This window comes from Phocoena phocoena, chromosome 1 (genome assembly GCF_963924675.1).
Source record: "Phocoena phocoena chromosome 1, mPhoPho1.1, whole genome shotgun sequence".
NCBI lineage: Eukaryota > Metazoa > Chordata > Mammalia > Artiodactyla > Phocoenidae > Phocoena > Phocoena phocoena.
The window spans coordinates 12,679,347-12,697,690 of record NC_089219.1 but is presented as its reverse complement, the minus strand read 5'-3'; the positions used below and the strand labels follow the sequence as shown (position 1 = coordinate 12,697,690).

Below are 18,344 nucleotides of genomic sequence, written 5' to 3'. Positions count from 1 at the left end.
GATGAGAGGCCGCCCACGTGGAAGCGTATAGGGTGGAAGGCGGGAGGTCAAGGTTGGTGGACTCTGATATCAAGGGCTTTGGCAGGAGGGAAGGCTGGTGTAGTTCAGAGGGCAGAAACAGGGCAAGCTGTTACAACACCTCCCTCTGACCAGCATATGGAGACCAGGCTCTGTCTGAGGGCTCAGCACGCAGGCCTATTTAACCCTCCAACCAGGCCTATGTGCTGGGTACAGTTAATATTCCCATCTTACAGACAGGGAAACTAAGCCTAGATTACGTAAGCCACCCAAGGGTCCACAGTGGTAAGTGGCAGGGCTGGGGTTGAACCTGACTCCACTGGACTCCACGAGATGAATGGAATTTCTCCTTGGAAACACTCACGGAGCATCTTCTGTGTATACTTCCTCATAACCACCCCGGGAGGCACATTCCCATTTTACAGAGGAGCAAACTGAGGCTCTGCTAGGTTAAGCGGCTTTGCCCAGGATCATCCAGCGGAGCCAAGGCAAGACCCCACGTCCACTCCCAGGCCTGCCCTTGTTTACCACACCGCCTGGAATGCCTGTTACTGTCCAGAGGGCGGGCCCTGTCCTGAGGAGGAGCCAGAGAAAAGGGCAGAAAGCTTCAGCTGGAAAGAGTCGAGCGGCATAGGTTGGGTCCCATCCCAAACCTCAACAGCTCCATCGGTTAAATGGGGTGGGTGGCCCGGGACCCTGGAGGCCTCCCCATCCCGACATCCTGTGAGGTTGGTAAGTTCCTTACCTTTCATCACAGGCCTTTCAAAAACTGCCCCCATCTCCCTGAGCACCCACTAGGGGACCCCATCCCTCTGGCCCCAGGGCCCTCCTGTCCCCCTCCTGTCTCCCAGATGGAGAAGGCACATTAATAGTAAAGGGACACATCTGTACAAACCGTCTTTTTTTAAATGGGGTCGTCTTGTTACAAAAAACACAACAGTTCTGAACAGTTAACATTGTAAAAAGGTACAAAAATACAGGGACTCTGAACTCTGAGGAATTTCCTGACAAATACTCTGAACTAAGGCAAAGAGATCTCTGGGAAGCCAGAGAAGGTCCCCTGCCCCAGGCCTGGACATCCCTTCTCTTTCCTGTGCTCCAGGGTTGGCCAGAGACAAGGTGCAGGGGAGGTCTCTCCAACCCCTGGCTTTGGCTCAGACACTCAGGGAGGACCTCAAACTGGTCCTGGGGGACCTCACACGGGCTCATCCTGGGGGAGAGGGGGCTGGACTGAGTGGGGAGCCCACAGAGGGTGGCCGGCTCTGACGAGGCTGGGAGGGCGCTGCCAGGTCTGGCCTGGTGCCAGAGTCCCCCCTCCCCTGTCCCGCCCCGGCCACGGGGCTGCTCTCCAGGGTGCCCGCCGGCAAGGTGCTCACTTCTCTGGGGGGCCGGAGGAGGGGGAGAAAGAAGCTGAGCCCCTTCGAAGCTCCTGCTGCAACTGTCCCTTCAGTGTGGATACCTGGAGAAGAAAGAGGTGGTAGGGCCAGCCCAGGACCCCAGCCTGGTTTCAGAAAAAGCGGGGCGGCGGGGGTGGGGTGTGACTGATGGAAGGACACCAGAAGGGACCCAGTGCTGCCTGTTTCAGAAAAACCAGGTGTCATTAAGAGCCAGGGTATTTCCTCCCCTTCTCATTTTGCTCCATGGAGCAGTGGGATGTCTCCAGACTGCTCGGCCTCTCTTTGGGGGCCACCCATCCCCACTCTCACCACTAGGCCAGGCCTGGAGCTAGCTGGACTCCAGGGGTGGACCTGTGACCCAGGCCTGGCCTACCAAAGCAGCCTTGCCCTGCAGACATGATCAGGGCAGAGATGGTCACGAGGGGGCCTGCGGTCTCAGCTGGCCAATGAGGCTCATCCTTGGGACTTGTGCTGCTGATCTCAGGGAAAAGGGCCCCCCTCTCCGCTGGGATCATGGGTTGTTAGGATAACCCAAGGCTGGAGCTGTTGAGGCCACCTGTGCCACCCGGGGAGACGGCCTGCCCGGGCATGGAGCCGTGGCAAGGGGACTGAGTTCCAATGACATCACTTGAGCCCCCGTGTCCAGCCGTGGCTCAGGGCAGCACAGATCCACCCGGACCGTTTCAGTTATGGGTGCCACTGACCGCTTCTACCCAAGAGGTTACTGCCAGCCCTCTCTCTGCCCCCACTTCTGCCTCTCCCTCGCCCCCTCCTCTTCCTTCGCCCCCTCCTCTTCCTCTGCCCCCTTCCCCCAGCTCCACACTTCCATCCTGGCCCAGCCTCCTGAAGGGGGAGTCCTGCCGATGCTGCCGCCCCCTGGGGAAGGGCCAGAGCCCACCAGGCCTGAGTACCTGCTCCTCCAGGCCACGCACCCGCTGCCGGTGGGCCCGCTCCCGCGCCTCCAGGGTGCGCTCCGTCTGCACCTGGGCACTGCGCAGGCGATCCACTTCCTGCTGCAGCTCCAGCCGCTGCTCATCCACCTCCAGCCGCGCTGGGCTGTGGTTCTGCTGCAGTGCTGCCACCTGGGCCTGCAGGAGGGCCCACGGGTCAGGCCTCTGGCCGTAGGGTGTCAGGCACCTCCCTGGGGTGGGAGCCTGAGGGCCCCTTGGGGCAAAGCAGGGGATGTAGGAGAGACCCTTGTTTTTCTCCCACCCCCCAGCCCTCCTGGCCTGCAAATCCTGGGTCAGGGTAGTTAGTGACCCCCATTCAGGCACACAAACACACACACAGACACATTCAAACACAGAGACAAGCCCATATGTGTATACAGATATAGATAAGATAGATAAAAGCAAGCATGTACAAACCTGTGTTCACATGGATGCATGCATATGTACAAAAGCCCAATACTCTCACATACATCTACATACAAGAAGAGACCTGTACACAAAGATACAGGCACATCCCTAATACTTAGATATGCCACATCCATGCACCAGATTCGTGCTACATGCGCAAGAATATTCTCACATACACTCATAGCTCTTCACGTCCACGACCAACGTGAGCACACAGGCGCGTGTGCTGACAGGTCTCTTTCCTCTCCACTCTGGGGAGGACCCCTCCCTCTGGGACCTGGCTCTGGGCACCCCCTCCAAGGCTCTGGGCTCGTGGACTGTGGGGGTGGAGTTGGGTCCAGGGCTGGGGAGAGAAAGCGTGTCCAGGGCTGGGTGGGCAGGGGCTAGACCTCCAGCAGCTGGATCTGCCCCCGGGCCTCGGCCAGCTCCAACTCAGCCTCTGTGAGCGTGTGGTCCAGGAGGCCCTTCTCTGCGCTCAGCCGCACCGTGTCCTCGTGACTGCGAAGCTTCTCCCATTCCACCTAGGTGGGGAGAGCGGGAGGGGGTCAGGGTGCCCGGGGAAGGAGGGAGGTCCCAGGAAGTGGGAGCAGCTCAGAAAGGGGTGTTGGGTTACAGGTAGCAGGGCCGGGGGGACTTGCAGCCCCCACATCCTGGGGACACACAGCTGGGACCAACCAGGGCTGGGACCCAAGGAAGTGAAGGGAGGGCCCTAGGGACACAGCCCACCTTGTCCAGCACCCTCTTGAGGGCCACCCGGTCCTTCTCCAGCTGCAGAGCTGAGCGCTCCGCCTCCCGCTTCTCGGCCTCCAGCTGAGCCAGGGCACGCTGCAGGCTCCCCAGGCGCTCCTGCAGCAGCCGCCGCTCATCCTGCAGCTTCTGGACCTTGTGTAGGGCCGCAGCCTCACCTTCTTGCCGTTGCCGCAGCGCCTGCAGCACAAGCCAGCGAGTCCCTAATCCCTCTGGGCCTCAGGGTGTGCATCGGAAGCTTGGAGATGATGATGCCAGCCTGCCAGGCCCACTTTCTAGGTAAGGCTATTATGAGGCCCACATCAGGGAATGGTCACCCGAGGCCAGACAGTTCTCTCTGGGCCTCAGTTTTTCCATCTCTATAATGGGGATATGGACCGAGTGAACCATGCTTCCTCACAGGAGGCTGGGCCTAGGTTTGGGATCGGGTGGAGACAGGTGAGAAGGTCCCGACGCCGAGGGCCTCACAGTCCTGGGAACGGAAGGGCCACCCTGGCCCTCACCTCCTGCAGCTGTTGCAGCCGGCCCTCGGACTCCGCCCGCTGCAGCTCCAGGTCCGCTAGCTCGCCCCGCACGGTCTGCACCTGCTCGGCCAGGGAGCTGCTCTGCTTCCTTGCCTCGGATAACGCCTGCCGCGTGGCCTCCAGCCGTTCCTGCGGGACAAGGGCTGATGGTGCCAGGCTGTCCTAGGAGCCCTGAGGCGAGGGGCTCCTCTCTACACGGGACCTCCGGGCCAGGTTCACAGCCCCTTAAACAGGTAGTCCTCTCACCTGGAGAGTAAGCCAGACAGCAGGCCTGGCCCACAGCCTAGCCACTGACCTACACAAGGTGGGGAAGCCCTCAGACCCCAGCTCTTCCCTTAGCCTGCCCCTGGGTCCTGCAGCCTGTCCTAGTAGGCTTGATCCCACCTCCCCCCAGAGCCTCCCCTCATTGGCTGATGCTCTTACTGGGCCCACCCCTCCCTCAAAGGCAGCTCTTATTGACCGTCCCAGGGGTCAGCTCTCCACCAGGGCCCCCAAGCCTGCCTTTGTAGGCTAACTCTCACTGGGCCCGCCCGCAGCCAGACCCTGGAACCCCCATACTTGGAGCACTTGGCGGTCATGTTCACAAGCAGTCAGGGCCTTCTGCATGTGTAGGTTCTTGTCCTGGGTGCTGGTGAGGCTGGCGCTGCTTTGGGTCAGAGCCTCCATCAGGCCCTGCACCTTGTCCCGCAGGACCCCCTCGCTCTCTTCCACCTTGGCCAGGGCCCCCCTCAGCCGCTCGACCGTCAGCTGCAGAGTCCCCGCCTTCGCCTCACTGTCTGCCACCTGGTGGGAAGACAGACAGGACGGTCCAGGTGTGACTAACCCAAGCCCCTGCCACCTCTCTCTAGGCCTTTCTCACTGATACTGTTCCCATGCGTTCCCACTGGCTCAGGTGACTACAACCTGGGCCCGGTCGCACTGCCAGTTAACTACCCTCACACAGAATGCCATCAACCTGGCTGTCCCAGACCCCGTGGTCTTCTGCCGGTTCTCATTCCCCTTTCCTCCCTGTTATGGAGAAGAAAGGGTAACCACCACAACCCTGAGATTTTCTGTGTTCTTGACTTAGGTGGGTGACAGTGTAGGGCTAGCAGAGCTACTGAACATTCCAGTTAGAGCTGAGCTTCCTGGCGGCCAAGGCAAAAAAAAAGAAAATGAGTGAAATCTATGTCTCCAACTGGTCCCACATGCCTCCTATGAGTGCAGACTCCGTCAACAAACAGTCCTGAATTCTCATTTTGGCCCTGCCTCTTATTAGCTATGGGATCTTGGGCAATGACGTCACCTCCGTGAGCTTCCATCCGCCCATCTGTGAAATGGGGTGATGATAATACCTGCCTCGCAGGGTAGGTGGGAGGATCAAACAGAGTCCCCATAACGCACTTGGCACAGGGCATGCAGAAGAGGGGCCTGAGGTCAGGGGAGGGGACCCACCTGCCTCTGCAGGGAGCCGACCCGCTCCCGGAGCGCCTGGGCCTGGGCCTCCCGGTCGCTCAGGCCCAGGCGGCTGCGCTGCAGCTCCCCCTCGAGCGAGCGCCGCTGCAGCTCCAGCTTGACGCTGCGGCTCTCAGAGGCATCCAGCACCTCCTTCAGACGCCGCTTGTCGCTCTCCAGCTTCACCTCGTTGGCCTTCATCTTGCTGATCTTCTCCTGTGGGTGGGGCAGGGCTCAGGCCCCAGCTGTGCAGCCCATCCCACGCCTCCCACAGCCCGCAGGACCCTTAGGAGGAAGTGGGGAGCAGCCTGGAAGTGGTCACAGACACCACTTGCTGTGTGACCCAGGGCCAGCCCCTGACCCTCTTGGGGCCTCCGTCTCCTCACATGCTCACAGGGTGACTCGAGGATCCCAGAGCACTTTCCAATTTTGCCCAAGTCTCACAGGCTGTGTGATCCAGGCCTGCTCATCCCTCCGTCCCTGCTCTCTGGCCCTATTTCACCTCTGTGTGGTCGAGGGACCAGATCGGTCCAGGGACGCCACAACCTGGGTGTTTACGGAGCCCCAGGGCGGTGAGGGTGGAAGGTGTAAAAATGCAGATTCCAGGGCTTCCCTGCTCTGCTGCCTCGCTCTCCAGAGGCGGGCCCAGAGCTGCATGTGGGACCTGAGCTGAGTCGGGCAGGAGCCCTGGGCTTTAGGGGATGATACTCCTCCCTTCCCGATGCGAGGTCAGCTGGTGAAGGAGACTTGGGGAGTGGGGATAGGGCAGGAAGACACACAGGGGTCCTTCTCTTCCTGTCACCATCCTAGAGACAGGGCGGGGCAAGGGGGTGTTATTACAACAGCGTCCAGGCCTGCCCCACTTCCACCCTGCTCAGAGCCCCAACCCTGCCATGTCTGGGCCCAGCAGCCCCACTCTGGCTCCTGCCCAGCTTTGTTCCTGGCCTCCTCCCGCGGCCCCTGTGGCTGGGCCCAAGGCCAGAGCCGGAGCCGCAGACACAACAATCCAGCTCAAGCTCGGCCTGGAGCCAGAGGCCTGGGGTGGGCTGTGGGGACAGGCATGGAGGGCCAGAGGAGGAAAGGGGAGGGGGGGAATCTGCGGCTCCAAGAAGGGCTCAAGGCTTCGGCGGCCTGGACCGTCACCACCAGGGCCTGTGCTTCCTGCCCCAGACACACACACACACACACACGCACACACACACGTATATACAGATGTCTCCCAAACACACATAAAACCCCCAGACACCAGTGGTGTGGCTACACAGAGATGAAGGAAACAGGTCCGCTGAGCACTGTCTATGTGTTAAGAGTGCACGTGGATCGTCTGGGAGAGAGTTACTGTTCTCCCCCTTTTATAGATGAGGAAAGCGAGAATCACACAGCAGGGCAAGAACTTGAACCCAGGTCTGTGAGCTGCAAACGCCCAGGCTCTTTCTTCTGTAGCCTAATGACCTCATATGGAACAAGATGATGAAATCTGAATGTGCCTTTTTTTTTTTTTTGCGGTACACGGGCCTCTCACTGCTGTGGCCTCTCCCATTGCGGAGCATAGGCTCCAGACGCGCAGGCCCAGTGGCCATGGCTCACGGGCCTAGCCGCTCTGCGGCATGTGGGATCTTCCCGGACCGGGGCACGAACCCATGTCCCCTGCATCGGCAGGCGGACTCTCAACCACTGCGCCACCAGGGAAGCCCTGAATGTGCTTTTGGAGAAAGTCACAGGCTGGTCACGTCAGTGGGTGCCGGCAGACCCAGGCAGACAGAACAGAGGTGCGCACAGGAGGCCTTCCAGACGTCCATTCAGGAGCACACAGATCGCCCGCACCCCGCCACCCTCTCCCATTGGCCCTCAGCTCCTGCCTACCTGGCTGGCCCGGAGCTCGCTCTCGGTGGCCTGCAGGCCCCTCTCCAGGGCAGCCACCTGGTCCAGCACAGCCCGGCGCTCCCGCTCGCTGTGCCGCGCGCTCTCCTCCTGCAGCGCCAGCTCGGCCTGGGCCCCGCTCAGCCGCCCGTCCACGCTGCGCTGGGCTGCGGCCCCCACCCAGCTCCGTCAGGCCCGGCCAGGCACACAGCCTGAGACCTGAATCAGGCTCGCCCTCCGCCCACTGCAGGGCTTGCCTCTCTGAGCCCTTGGGGGTCCGTGGGTCTGGACACGGGGTGAGGCTGACCAGGGAGGGGGCCCCAGAGGAGACAGCCCACTCAGGCCACGGTGGCCAGGGCAGGGACGCAGGAGTGGCTCAGGCCAAGCCCATAGCCTCCCGCCTCAGCTGCTAAGGGCACGAGAGAGCAAAGCAAGGACCCAGAGGGTTAGACTCACCCTCCTCACTCGCAGCCACAGCCCTCTGCAACTGCCTTGCCCGTGAGGTCGCACTGTCCCTCTCGGCCTCCGCCTCGGCCAGCTGGCGACTCAGGGTACTCGTCTGGGCCCGAAGCTCATCCTGCAACCCCAATGTTGGGGGGAAGGGAAGACGTGCTCGGACGACCTGTGGCCCCTCACAGGGCCCTGGGCCACGGGGCTCCCCCTGCAGCCACTCACCCGTTCTCTCTGGGCACTCTGCAGCTCCTGCAGGAACTCCCGGAGGGCCCCCCGCACTGCTTCCGGGTCCAGGTCTGGAGATGCCGGGGAGGCGGCAGGTCCTGGGGATGGTGGCTGGGACCCAGGGCTGCGTTCCAAGGGCTTGGGGCTGCTGAGCTCTTCCCCACTTCCTAGAGAATGAGACACGCTCGGGGATGCAGGAGCCACAGGCCTCTCCTGCCTGGTTGATGCCTGCAGGCTCCCAATGCATCTCGCCCATCCCTGCTGAGCCCGGCAGCCCAGTGAGCTCCCCACAGCACAAACTGGGTCCCCTCAGCCTCTTGCTTAACCCTTGACCAGCCCTTCCAACCCTCAGAACCAAGCCCAGCTTCCTTGCCATCACCTGTCGCTCACCCCCACCAGCATCACCCTCTCCCTTGACAAGCTGGCCACTTCACATCACCCACAGCTCCCACGTTCTAGAACATTCCCTCTTACAAAGGCACCAGGACCTTTGTACCTTCTGTTGCCTTCTCTCTCAATGGCTTCTCTTTGCCTGGCCCATCCCTACGTGTAAAGAACACTCCTCAGGGGCTTTCCTGGTGGCGCAGTGGTTGATAACCCACCTGCCAATGCAGGGGACACGGGTTCGAGTCCTGAGCCGGGAAGATCCCACATGCCACGGAGCAACTAAGCCCGTGCGCCACAACTACTGACCCTGCAAGCAGACTGACCTTGCAGTCTAGAGACTGCAAGCCACAACTATTGAGCCTGAGTGCCGCAACTACTGAAGCCCGAGCGCCTAGAGCCCATGCTCCGCAACGAGAAGCCACTGCAATGAGAAGCCCACGCACCACAAGGAAGAGTAGCCCCCGCTCGCCGCAACTAGAGAAAACCCACGTGCAGCAGCAAAGGCCCAATGCAGCCAAAAATTAAATAAGTGAATAAATAAATAAATTTATTTTAAAAAAAAAAGAACACTCCTCAGAGGCCTCCCTGACCCCAGGCTGGGTTAGGGTGAGCTCATCCCACCCTCATGGGGGTCCGATGTCTGCCTCTCCCATCCAGACCACAAGCGCATGAGGGCTGCATCCCCTGGGCCCAGTCCAAGGGTGGACACTCCATCTCCTCGACACCTCCCTGTAACGAGCACTTACTACGTGCCAGGCACTGGGCCAATGCTTTCCCTACATCATCTCGTTTCATCCTCACAGTAATTCCCTGAGAGGTAAGGACCAACTTCCCCCCTTCACAGGCTGGGCAGGCTCAGAGCAGTTAAGTGATTTGCTTGGTCTCAAAGCTTGCAAGATCCAGAGCTGGGATTTGAACCCAGGTGCCCCTATTTCCCAGCAGAAAAACTTGAACTGTGCTTGGGAGATGACGGGCAATGACGAGGTGGGAGGGGACAGGGCGGACAGAGATGGGACAGCACCTGGAAGTCAATAATGAGAACAGCAGGACGGGGGTCGGCCTTAGCAGTGACACCCAACCAGCCCCACGGCTCCATCAGCACCCAGAGGACCCAGAGCGGGACGTCTACCCACTGCCTCCCTCCCCTCAGAGTGAAGCCGGTACCCTCGTGGCGGCCTGCAAGGACCGCTTGAGCAGGTCTGGTGTCCCACGGCCTCACGTCCCACACCTCTCCACCTTGCTCTCTACACTCCGGCAGCACTGCGGCCCTTGCTGTGCACAGGACAGGGGTGCTGCCACTCAGGACTTCTCCACTTGCCCTCAGTCTCTTCTCCACCCTTCCCTTCCCCACCTCCTCCTCAGCGAGGCTCTTCCTGCCTCCCACAGGGACACCTTAGCCCCCGTCCTGGCCTTAGCTTCAAAAGCAATTTTACTGGGGCTTCCCTGGTGGCGCAGTGGTTGAGAATCTGCCTGCCAATGCAGGGGACACCGGTTCGAGCCCTGGTTTGGGAAGATCCCACAACCGGCGGAGTAACGAAGCCCGTGCACCACAACTACTGAGCCCGCGCGCCACAACAACTGGAGGCTGTGCTCCGCAGCAAAAGAAGCCACCGCAATGAGAAGCCAGAGCACCGCAACAAAGAGCAGCCCCCGCTCGCCACAACTAGAGAAGCCCGCGCGCAGCAACGAAGACCCAACGCAGCCAAATTAAATAAATTCATTAAAAAAAAGAAATTTTACTGTGATGAGATATATATAACAAAATATGCCTTTCTCACCACCTTTAAGTGGCGTTAATTATACTCACGCTGTTGTGCGAACATCACCACTGTTTCTAAATCCTTTCCATCACCCCTATTATGGGTTGAATCGCATTTCCTCAAAATTCGTATGTCGAAGTCCTAACTGCCATACCCAGAATGTGACCTTATTTGGAGATAGGGTTGTTATGGATGTCATGAGTTAAGACGAGGTCATATTGGAGTAGGGTGGACCCTAATCCAGTATGATCGGTGTCCTTACAAAAAGGGGGAATTGAGACACACACTCAAGGAGAACTCCGTGTGGAGACTGGGGTTATGCTGCCATAAGTCAAGGAACTACCAGAAGCTAGGAAACCTGGAACAAATTCTTCCCTAATGCCTTTAGGGGAAGCATGGCCCTGTCACACCCTGACCTTGGGCTTCTGGCTCCAGAACCCTGAGACATAAATTTCTGTTGTTTAAGTGGTTTGTGGTACTTTGTTACAGCAGCCTTGGCAGACTAATACAACCCCAAACGCTGTAACCAGTAAACAATAACTCTTAATTCTCCCATCCTCACACCCCCGGTAACCTCTAAACTCCTTCTGTCTCCATGAATGTCTATTCTAAATATTTCATATAAGTAAAATCATACTATATTTGTTCTTTTGTGAGTAGCTTATTTCGCTTAGCATAACGTTGTCAAAGGTTACCCATGTTGTAACACGCATCAAAATGTCACTCCTTTTCAAGGGTGAATAATAATGGTATCACATGATCAATTCACCTGCCGACTCACACTTTGGTTGCTTCCACATTTTGGCTACTGTGAATGATGCTACAACCAACACTGGTGGACAATATCTATTCAAGTGCCTATTCTTTTGGGTATATACCTAGGTGTGGAATTGTTAGGTCAGACGGTAATTCTAAGTTTTAGTTTTTTGAGGAACTGCCAAACTATTTTCCAAAGTGGCTGCACCGTTTTACATTCTCACCAGCAATATCCCTTGACTTATTTTTCCTTACCTATTTTCCAGCTCATACCACCACCCGATACATTCTATATTTAATTTATATAGCACTTTTATTGCCTGCTACTCCCATACCTAGACCATAAGCTCCATAAAAGTAGAAATGCTTGTCAGTTTTGTTTACCACTCCATCCCCAGTGCTTCAACTGTATTTGGCACATAGTATGTGCTTAATAAATAGCGGAACTGAATGAAAGAATGCAATCCTGGGGCTAAATCCGTGCACTTGAAGAGGCAACAACTCAATATCTCATAGTGAAATTTCCCACCGTTCTAAGATTCCACAGGTTCTATTCTAGGCCCTAGGAATCAAGGTGAGATTGGGGTCAGGCCGAGACAAGATGAATGCTCCCTAAAAAGGCTGCTTGCACCCGCTGAAACACAGTGCTGATTTTCCCAGAGTCATCCCCTGGGCCTTGGGAGCAGGTGTGGGTGGGAGGATCTCTTCTGAAGAAGTTCCTGGAAAGGGGGTTGGGCTGAGTGTGTATCTTTCTGGGGTAGATATGGGGGTCATAGGTCTGGTATGGAGGGGTGTGGAGCCAGCGACAGGAGAATGAAGAGGATGAGGTGCTGATGGAGAGAGGGCAGGGGTTAATTAGAAAGGGTGGAGACTCAAAGACTCAGAGGAGTTAAGGGCATTAAGAAGGAGCACCCTCAGCCACTATGGAAAACAGTATGGAGGGTCCTCAAAAAACTAAAAATAGAGTTGCCATATGATCTAGCAATCCCACTCCTGGGCATATATCCAGACAAAAATATAATTCAAAAAGATACATGCACCCCTATGTTCATAGCAGCACATATTCACAATAGCCAAGACATGGAAACAACCTAAATGTCCATCAACAGATGAATGGATAAAGAAGATGTGGTACAGGGACTTCCCTGGTGGCGCAGTGGATGAGACTCCACGCTACCAATGCAGGGGGCCCGGGTTTGATCCCTTGTCAGGGAACTAGATCCCACATGCATCCCACAACTAAGAGTTCGTGTGCCACAACTAAGGAGCCAGCGAGCTGCAACTAAGGAGCCCACCTGCCACAACTAAGGAGCTGGCAAGCCACAACTAAGGAGCCCACCTGCCACAACTAAGACCCGGTGCAACCAAATAAATAAATATTTTTTGTTTGTTTGGTTGGTTTTTTTTGCGGTATGTGGGCCTCTCACTGTTGTGGCCCCTCCCACTGCGTAGCACAGGCTCCGGACGCGCAGGCTCAGCAGCCATGGCTCACGGGCCCAGCCGCTCTGCAGCATGTGGGATCTTCCCGGGCCAGGGCACGAACCCGTGTCCCCTGCATCAGCAGGCAGACTCTCAACCACTGCACCACCAGGGAAGCCCTATATTTTGTTGTTTTTTTTTTTAAAAAGATGATATGGTATACACATACAACGGAATACTACTCAGTCATAAAAAAGAATAAAATAATGCCATTTGCAGCAACATGGATGGACCTAGAGATTATCATACTAAGTGAAGTAAGTCAGAAAGAGAAAGACAAATACCATATGATAATCACTTAAATGTGGAATCTAAAATATGACACAAATGAACTTTTATGAAACAGAAACAGACTCACAGACACAGAGAACCGACTTGTGGCTGACAAAGGGAAAGGGGGGTGGGAGAGGAATTGAGTGGGAGTTTGGGATTAGCAGATGCAAACTATTATGTATAGAATGGATAAGCAACAAGGTCCTCCTGTATAGCACAGAGAACCATATTCAATATTCTGTGATAAACCATAATGGAACAGGATATTTTAAAAATGTATATACATGTATAACTGAATCACTTTGCAATACAGCAGAAATTACCACATTGTAAATCAACTATATTTCAATGGAAAAAAAAAAAGCGGCACCCTCTCTACTCCCTTTAAAAAGCAGCAAGCTACGTTGTGCGCAGGTCAGCCTGGGTGAGTGGCAGGACTGAGACTGGGCTCAAGAGGGGCGTGGCCCAGCGAAGGGCCAGAAAGTGATGTAAGGGGGGTGGGGGGCGCAGGTAGGCGGGTCTCAGCAAGGAACTAGCTGAAGGGGCGGGGTTTGAGACTGGTCATCAAAAGAGGGGCGGGGCGGGCCAGGCCAAGGGCGGCCTCGTAGGCGGGACAGAACTGGACATGGGGGCGGAGAGAAAGGGCGGAGTTTCTTCGAGGCCCGCCCACTGACCCTCCCCTTCTCCACCGAGCTCTCTCACCTCCAACAGGCGCGCTCCGGTTAGGAGAGACGGGCGCAGGCCGCGGGGGAGGGCTGGACACACCACCGAGGCCCAGGCCCCGGCGCAGGGCTGAGCGCAGGCCCCCCAGCTGGGCCTCCACTGCGCGCCGTTGCGTCTCCACGCGGGCCAGCTCGGCCTCCAGGCCCTGAGCCCGGCCCTCGGCCGCGCTCAGTCGCAGCCCCAGCTCTGCAGCCTCGGCCCGGGCGGCCTCCAGCTTCAGTTCCAGGCCGCGGGCATGGTCCAACTGCTGTTTCTGGGCGCTGTGCGCCTCCTCCAGGGAGCCCAGCAGGCCTCGCTCGCGGGTCCGGAACTCGCCCTCTTGCTCCTGCAGCTTCCGCTGGGCTCCCTGGAGCTGGGGTGAGGGGGCAAGGCCGGGAGGTGGGGGTCAGCAAGGCCGCCCCTCAACCCGACACCCACCCTCCCAGGCTCAGCCTGGAGCCCATGGGCCCAGAAGTGGCTTGCAGAACTCCTGTTTCGTTAATGGTCTCCACCCAGGCAGGAGATGCAGGAACATCATGGGAGTATGGAAGGAAACTATTAGAATTTGTTTACCTCTTCCTTCTGTGTATATGCCTTGCAGTGTACACAGTTTATTAGTAATAAGCTAACAGCTAATGCTTACATAGATAGGAATTATTAGTGCCAAGCACTAAGTACTTTCCCCTCAAAAAAATCAACTCTAATTACCACTATAAGTCATCTCCATTTTACAGATGAGGAAACTGAGCACAGGGCAGTTATGTAACTTGCCGGAGGCCACACAGCTAGTAAACTGAGAGCTAGGATTCAAAGCCAGGCACCCTGGCTCCAGAGCCTTTTCTCTTTAACCATTAGGCAACACTGCCTCTCAGTACACATAATTTATCAATAAATCACACAATGAGGGGAGGTACTAAAAAATTATTTACTAGTGAAGTGCATGGTCACACACACTCACACATTACCCCTCTGGTTCAGAGAATGAGTCAACCTCTCACAGTCATCAGTTTCACTGGAAACCATCTACGAACACCTCCTGGATGACAAGACCTACACAAGGACCTGGTATACATCCGCTGCTGTGCTAGCCTCTATCCCATGAGTGCTCTAAAGCACAGAGAGGTTGAGTGATTTGGTCAAGGTCGCACAGTAGATTCACTGCCAGAAAACACAGAGTGAAAAGAGTGTAGGCTTTGGAGTCTGACAGACCTGGGTGGCTGTGTGACCTTGAGTAGATCCCTTGACCTCTCTGAGCCCCAGTGTCTGGTTCTCTCTGTAAACCGGGCCTAATTATACCTACATCATGAGGCTGCTGGGAGAATCAAACGAGATTCTGTCTACAAAACTCCCCCCACCCCCACTACACAGTTCTTGCAGTTGTTATTACTGTTATTATTATACCTGGGGAAGAATCTCAAGGAGTGGGGAAGAGGGACCAGTCCTAGGCAGTGATCTCTCAGAATGACTCCAGCATTGGAGTCCCCACTGCTTCTCACTGGAGAAGGCCCAGGGCAGCCTGGCTGCCTCCGAGGATCCTCCTCCTCCAGGCAGTCTGCCCACCATCCAGTTACCTCCTGCCGCACAGCGTCCAGGTTGGCTTCGCCCTTCAGCAGCTTCTGTCGGAGGCCCAGGGCCTCCCGTCTGCCCTCCTTTTCTGCCCTCTCGCCCAGTGCCACGCGGCCCTGCAGCTCCACCAGCTCCCGGCCCAGCCTGGCGTTCTCACTGTCCAGCATCTTCATCTGTGAGAAAGAGTGGACACAGGCAGGACCTAGGACCCATTCTCAGCACCCACAGCCCCTTCTAGCCCAGGGTACTGGAGAGTGCCCGCAGGCTCCAATGGCAGCCTTTTCAGCTCTGCCCCTATACCCTGCCTAGTCCAAACCAGGCACAGAGGGTATTTGGGACCCACTGCTCTAGGGACACATACATTGAACACCACCCCAATCCACTGGGAGCCTGCCCCTGATAACTCCACCCTGGTTGAGCCACGCCAGGCACCTGGGCACCAATGACCTCAATGTACCACCTAATCATAACTACCTATCATGGAGAGTAGAGGTAGGGAGTGCTGAACCCCTAGGAGTTCTGCAGGGCGGGAACTCTGGGTCACTTTTCACCTCTACGATGATGCCTAACTTTTATGGAGTGTTTACCATGTGTCCAGCTCTGTTCTAAGCACTTTGCTCATATTAACTCAATACGGGGTAAGTACTAACATTCTCCCTCTTTAACAGACATGAAGACGAAAGCTTAGAGAGGTGGAGAGACTTGCCCAAAGTCACACAGCTCATAAGCAGCAGACTGGGACTTGATCTCAGACAAGCAGAATCAAAGGTATGTTTCTAGGCCCCTATTTCCCCAGAGGAGCAGGTGGGGGGATGAGGCCTACTTACCCCACAGTGCTACAGCAAAGGGAATATGAAAACGTGCTATAGCACGCAAAACACCCAGCAAGAGCCTGGCACACAGTTCCTTTCAGGGATTCCTAATGTTTCCTGGGACTTCAGCCCATTGGGAGGGGGCCCGGGTAGAGGGGTACATCGGTGGGAGGTGGAGGCTATTTGTTATGCAGACTGCAATATCTCTGGGGAGGCAGGGCCTGGGTGCCAAAGGGGGCTGTTTCCTGTTCTGCCGGGTCTTCTAGGGCGGGAAAGCCTGAGCCCTTAGTGTCCAGGGCAGTGCCCAGTATACAGCAGGCACTTGTTAAATGCTTGCTGTTACTGATGGGCTTGGAAATCATCTAGTTCAGGGCTCTGCAAACTGCAGGCCAAAATTCTGCAGGCCAAATTCCACCGGTCATCTGCTTCTGTAAGGGCTTGAACTAAGGATGGTTTGTACATTTTTAAGTAGTTAAAAATGGCTCATTTTTACATGGTTGAAAGAAAAGCAAAAGAAGAACAATATTTCTGACACGTGAAAAGTATATAAAATTCAGGGGACTTCCCTGGTGGCACAGTGGTTAAGAATCCGCCTGCCAATGCAAGGGGACACAGGTTCAAGCCCTGGTCCAGGAAGATCCCATATGCCACGGAGCAACTAGGCCCGTGCGCCACAACTACTGAGCCTGCCCTCTAGAGCCCGCGAGCCACAACTACTGAGCCCACGTGCCACAACTACTGAAGCCCGCGCGCCTAGAGCCCGTGCTCCGCAACAAGAGAAGCCCGCGCACCGCAACGAAGAGTAGCCCCCCGCTCGCCGCGACTAGAGAAAGCCCGCACGCAGCAAAGAAGACCCAATGGAGCCTAAATAATTTTTTTAATCATAAAAAAAAGTATATAAAATTCAAATTTCAATGTCCATAAGCAAAGTTTTAATGGAACACACTCCACTCATGTAGGTACCGTCCAGACCTGCTTCCTCCCTACGATGGCAGAGTTGAGTGGCTGCAACAGAGACCGTACGGCCCATAAAGCTGGAAATATTTACTACTGGGCGCTTTACAGAAAAAGGTTGCCAGCTCCTGACCTAGTTCACGGGATCTGCACCTCTTGATGTTCACAGATTCCTTTGAGAATTGGACAAGAGCCCCAGACCCAGTCTTTGGAGAAATGTGAGCGAGTGTGAACACAAATGTATCCACACACGCACACACAAACACACGGTTTCAGGGTCTGAGGATTCCTCAAAGCCCATCCATTAATACCAAGGTTAGGTAACAAGCCTTGTTATATATAGTTCAAGGCCCTGGTTTTACCTATGAGGGACCTCGGCTCCCAAAAGGGGGTGCTGTGGCCCAGCGCACACAGCGACTGCCCAGGGGTGTTACCTGCCGCCGGAGCTCCTGCAGCTCCCTCCGAGCCTCTAGCCGCGAGCGCTCCACCTCCTGCAGCCTAGCCCGCAGCTCGCCAGCCTCCTTGCCCACAGCCGCCCGAGCCTCCTCCAGGAGCACGAGCTTCTGTTCCTTGTCCTCATTGGCAAGCTTCAGGCTGGAGGGGGCAGAGGGCAGAGGGCAGAGGTAGCCCCAGGTCCTGGAAGAGTAGGTGAGTGGCCCTACACAAAGGTCCCTTCCCCTGATTCCCGGAGTGGGTCTGGCAAGCTCTTGGCCTAGAGGTTCCCCCAGTGCTGCCTGCAAAGTGGCCCTCTCCTGAGCTGAGCCCTCCAGGGCTGTGGATCAGGCCCTTGGCTGAGAGAGGTGGACCAGCGACACACGCTAGTCTCCAGGGTGATGCCAGTGGGTAAGGTCAGAGTCTGGACCCAACCCTGCCTGCGACCACCATTCCCCTTCCTTCAGGTAGGACAGTCACCTAAAACAAACCAAGTCCAGGCCTGGTTCGAGGGCAGAGACTCCCCATCTGTGCGATTTCCCCAGAACCTTGGGGGGTGAAGTTAGTTCCTGGGATGACATTCAGTGCGAATGAAGGACGAGGCTCGGTGAAGGGCTGGGGGCTGGGCCCCCGTGTCACCCCACCTGATCCGCTCACTCTCCGCCTTCTTCACGGCCACCCGCAGCTCCTCGTTGGACCGCCGCAGGGCCTCGAGCTCCTTGGCCCCCTCGCTCAGGCTGCGCCGCAGCTCACCCGCCTCCTGGCGCTGGGCCTCACGGCCGTCCTGGCTCTCACGCACCTTGCGCTGGGCCTCCAGCAGCTCCCGCCGCAGCCCGTCGCGGGCATCCTCCAGCAGGCGCAGCTGGGTCCGAAGCTCTTCTGCCTGTGAGGACAGCAGGGGTCCACATACGGGGGTCGGGGCCCACTCAAGCCGGGTGGAAAGGAGCCCATCCCCATCTCCCTGGCCACGGGGCACCTGCCCCATCCCTCTGCAGCAGCTCGGACTGCAGGTGTGACTTCTGATTTGGGGCAAAGCATGTTGGAGTCAGCGGTGCTCTGGCCTGAAATAAACATCAATCAAGATCATCCTGCGGGACCTCCCTGGCGGCGCAGTGGTTAAGAATCCGCCTGCCAATTCACGGGACACGGGCTCGAGCCCTGGGCCGGGAAGATCCCGCACGCCGCGGAGCAACTAAGCTGGTGCGCC

General features: G+C 56.8%; 1 protein-coding gene across 1 annotated transcript in view; it reads right to left on the bottom strand.

Moving 5' to 3' along the window:
- Positions 1–1,390: 1,390 nt before the first annotated feature.
- Positions 1,391–18,344, bottom strand: part of CROCC (ciliary rootlet coiled-coil, rootletin) — a 44,365-nt gene continuing 27,411 nt past the window's right edge. Inside the window, exons 25-38 of the mRNA XM_065873452.1 lie at positions 17,782–18,020; positions 17,140–17,299; positions 14,945–15,112; positions 13,374–13,746; positions 8,014–8,183; positions 7,795–7,915; positions 7,342–7,505; positions 5,479–5,694; positions 4,603–4,827; positions 4,024–4,173; positions 3,500–3,700; positions 3,163–3,294; positions 2,327–2,503; positions 1,391–1,477 (exon numbers count right to left, since the gene is read on the bottom strand). Of these exons, the coding sequence (XP_065729524.1) occupies positions 1,391–1,477; positions 2,327–2,503; positions 3,163–3,294; positions 3,500–3,700; positions 4,024–4,173; positions 4,603–4,827; positions 5,479–5,694; positions 7,342–7,505; positions 7,795–7,915; positions 8,014–8,183; positions 13,374–13,746; positions 14,945–15,112; positions 17,140–17,299; positions 17,782–18,020 (2,583 nt within the window). The remainder of the gene's footprint in view (positions 1,478–2,326; positions 2,504–3,162; positions 3,295–3,499; positions 3,701–4,023; positions 4,174–4,602; positions 4,828–5,478; positions 5,695–7,341; positions 7,506–7,794; positions 7,916–8,013; positions 8,184–13,373; positions 13,747–14,944; positions 15,113–17,139; positions 17,300–17,781; positions 18,021–18,344) is intronic.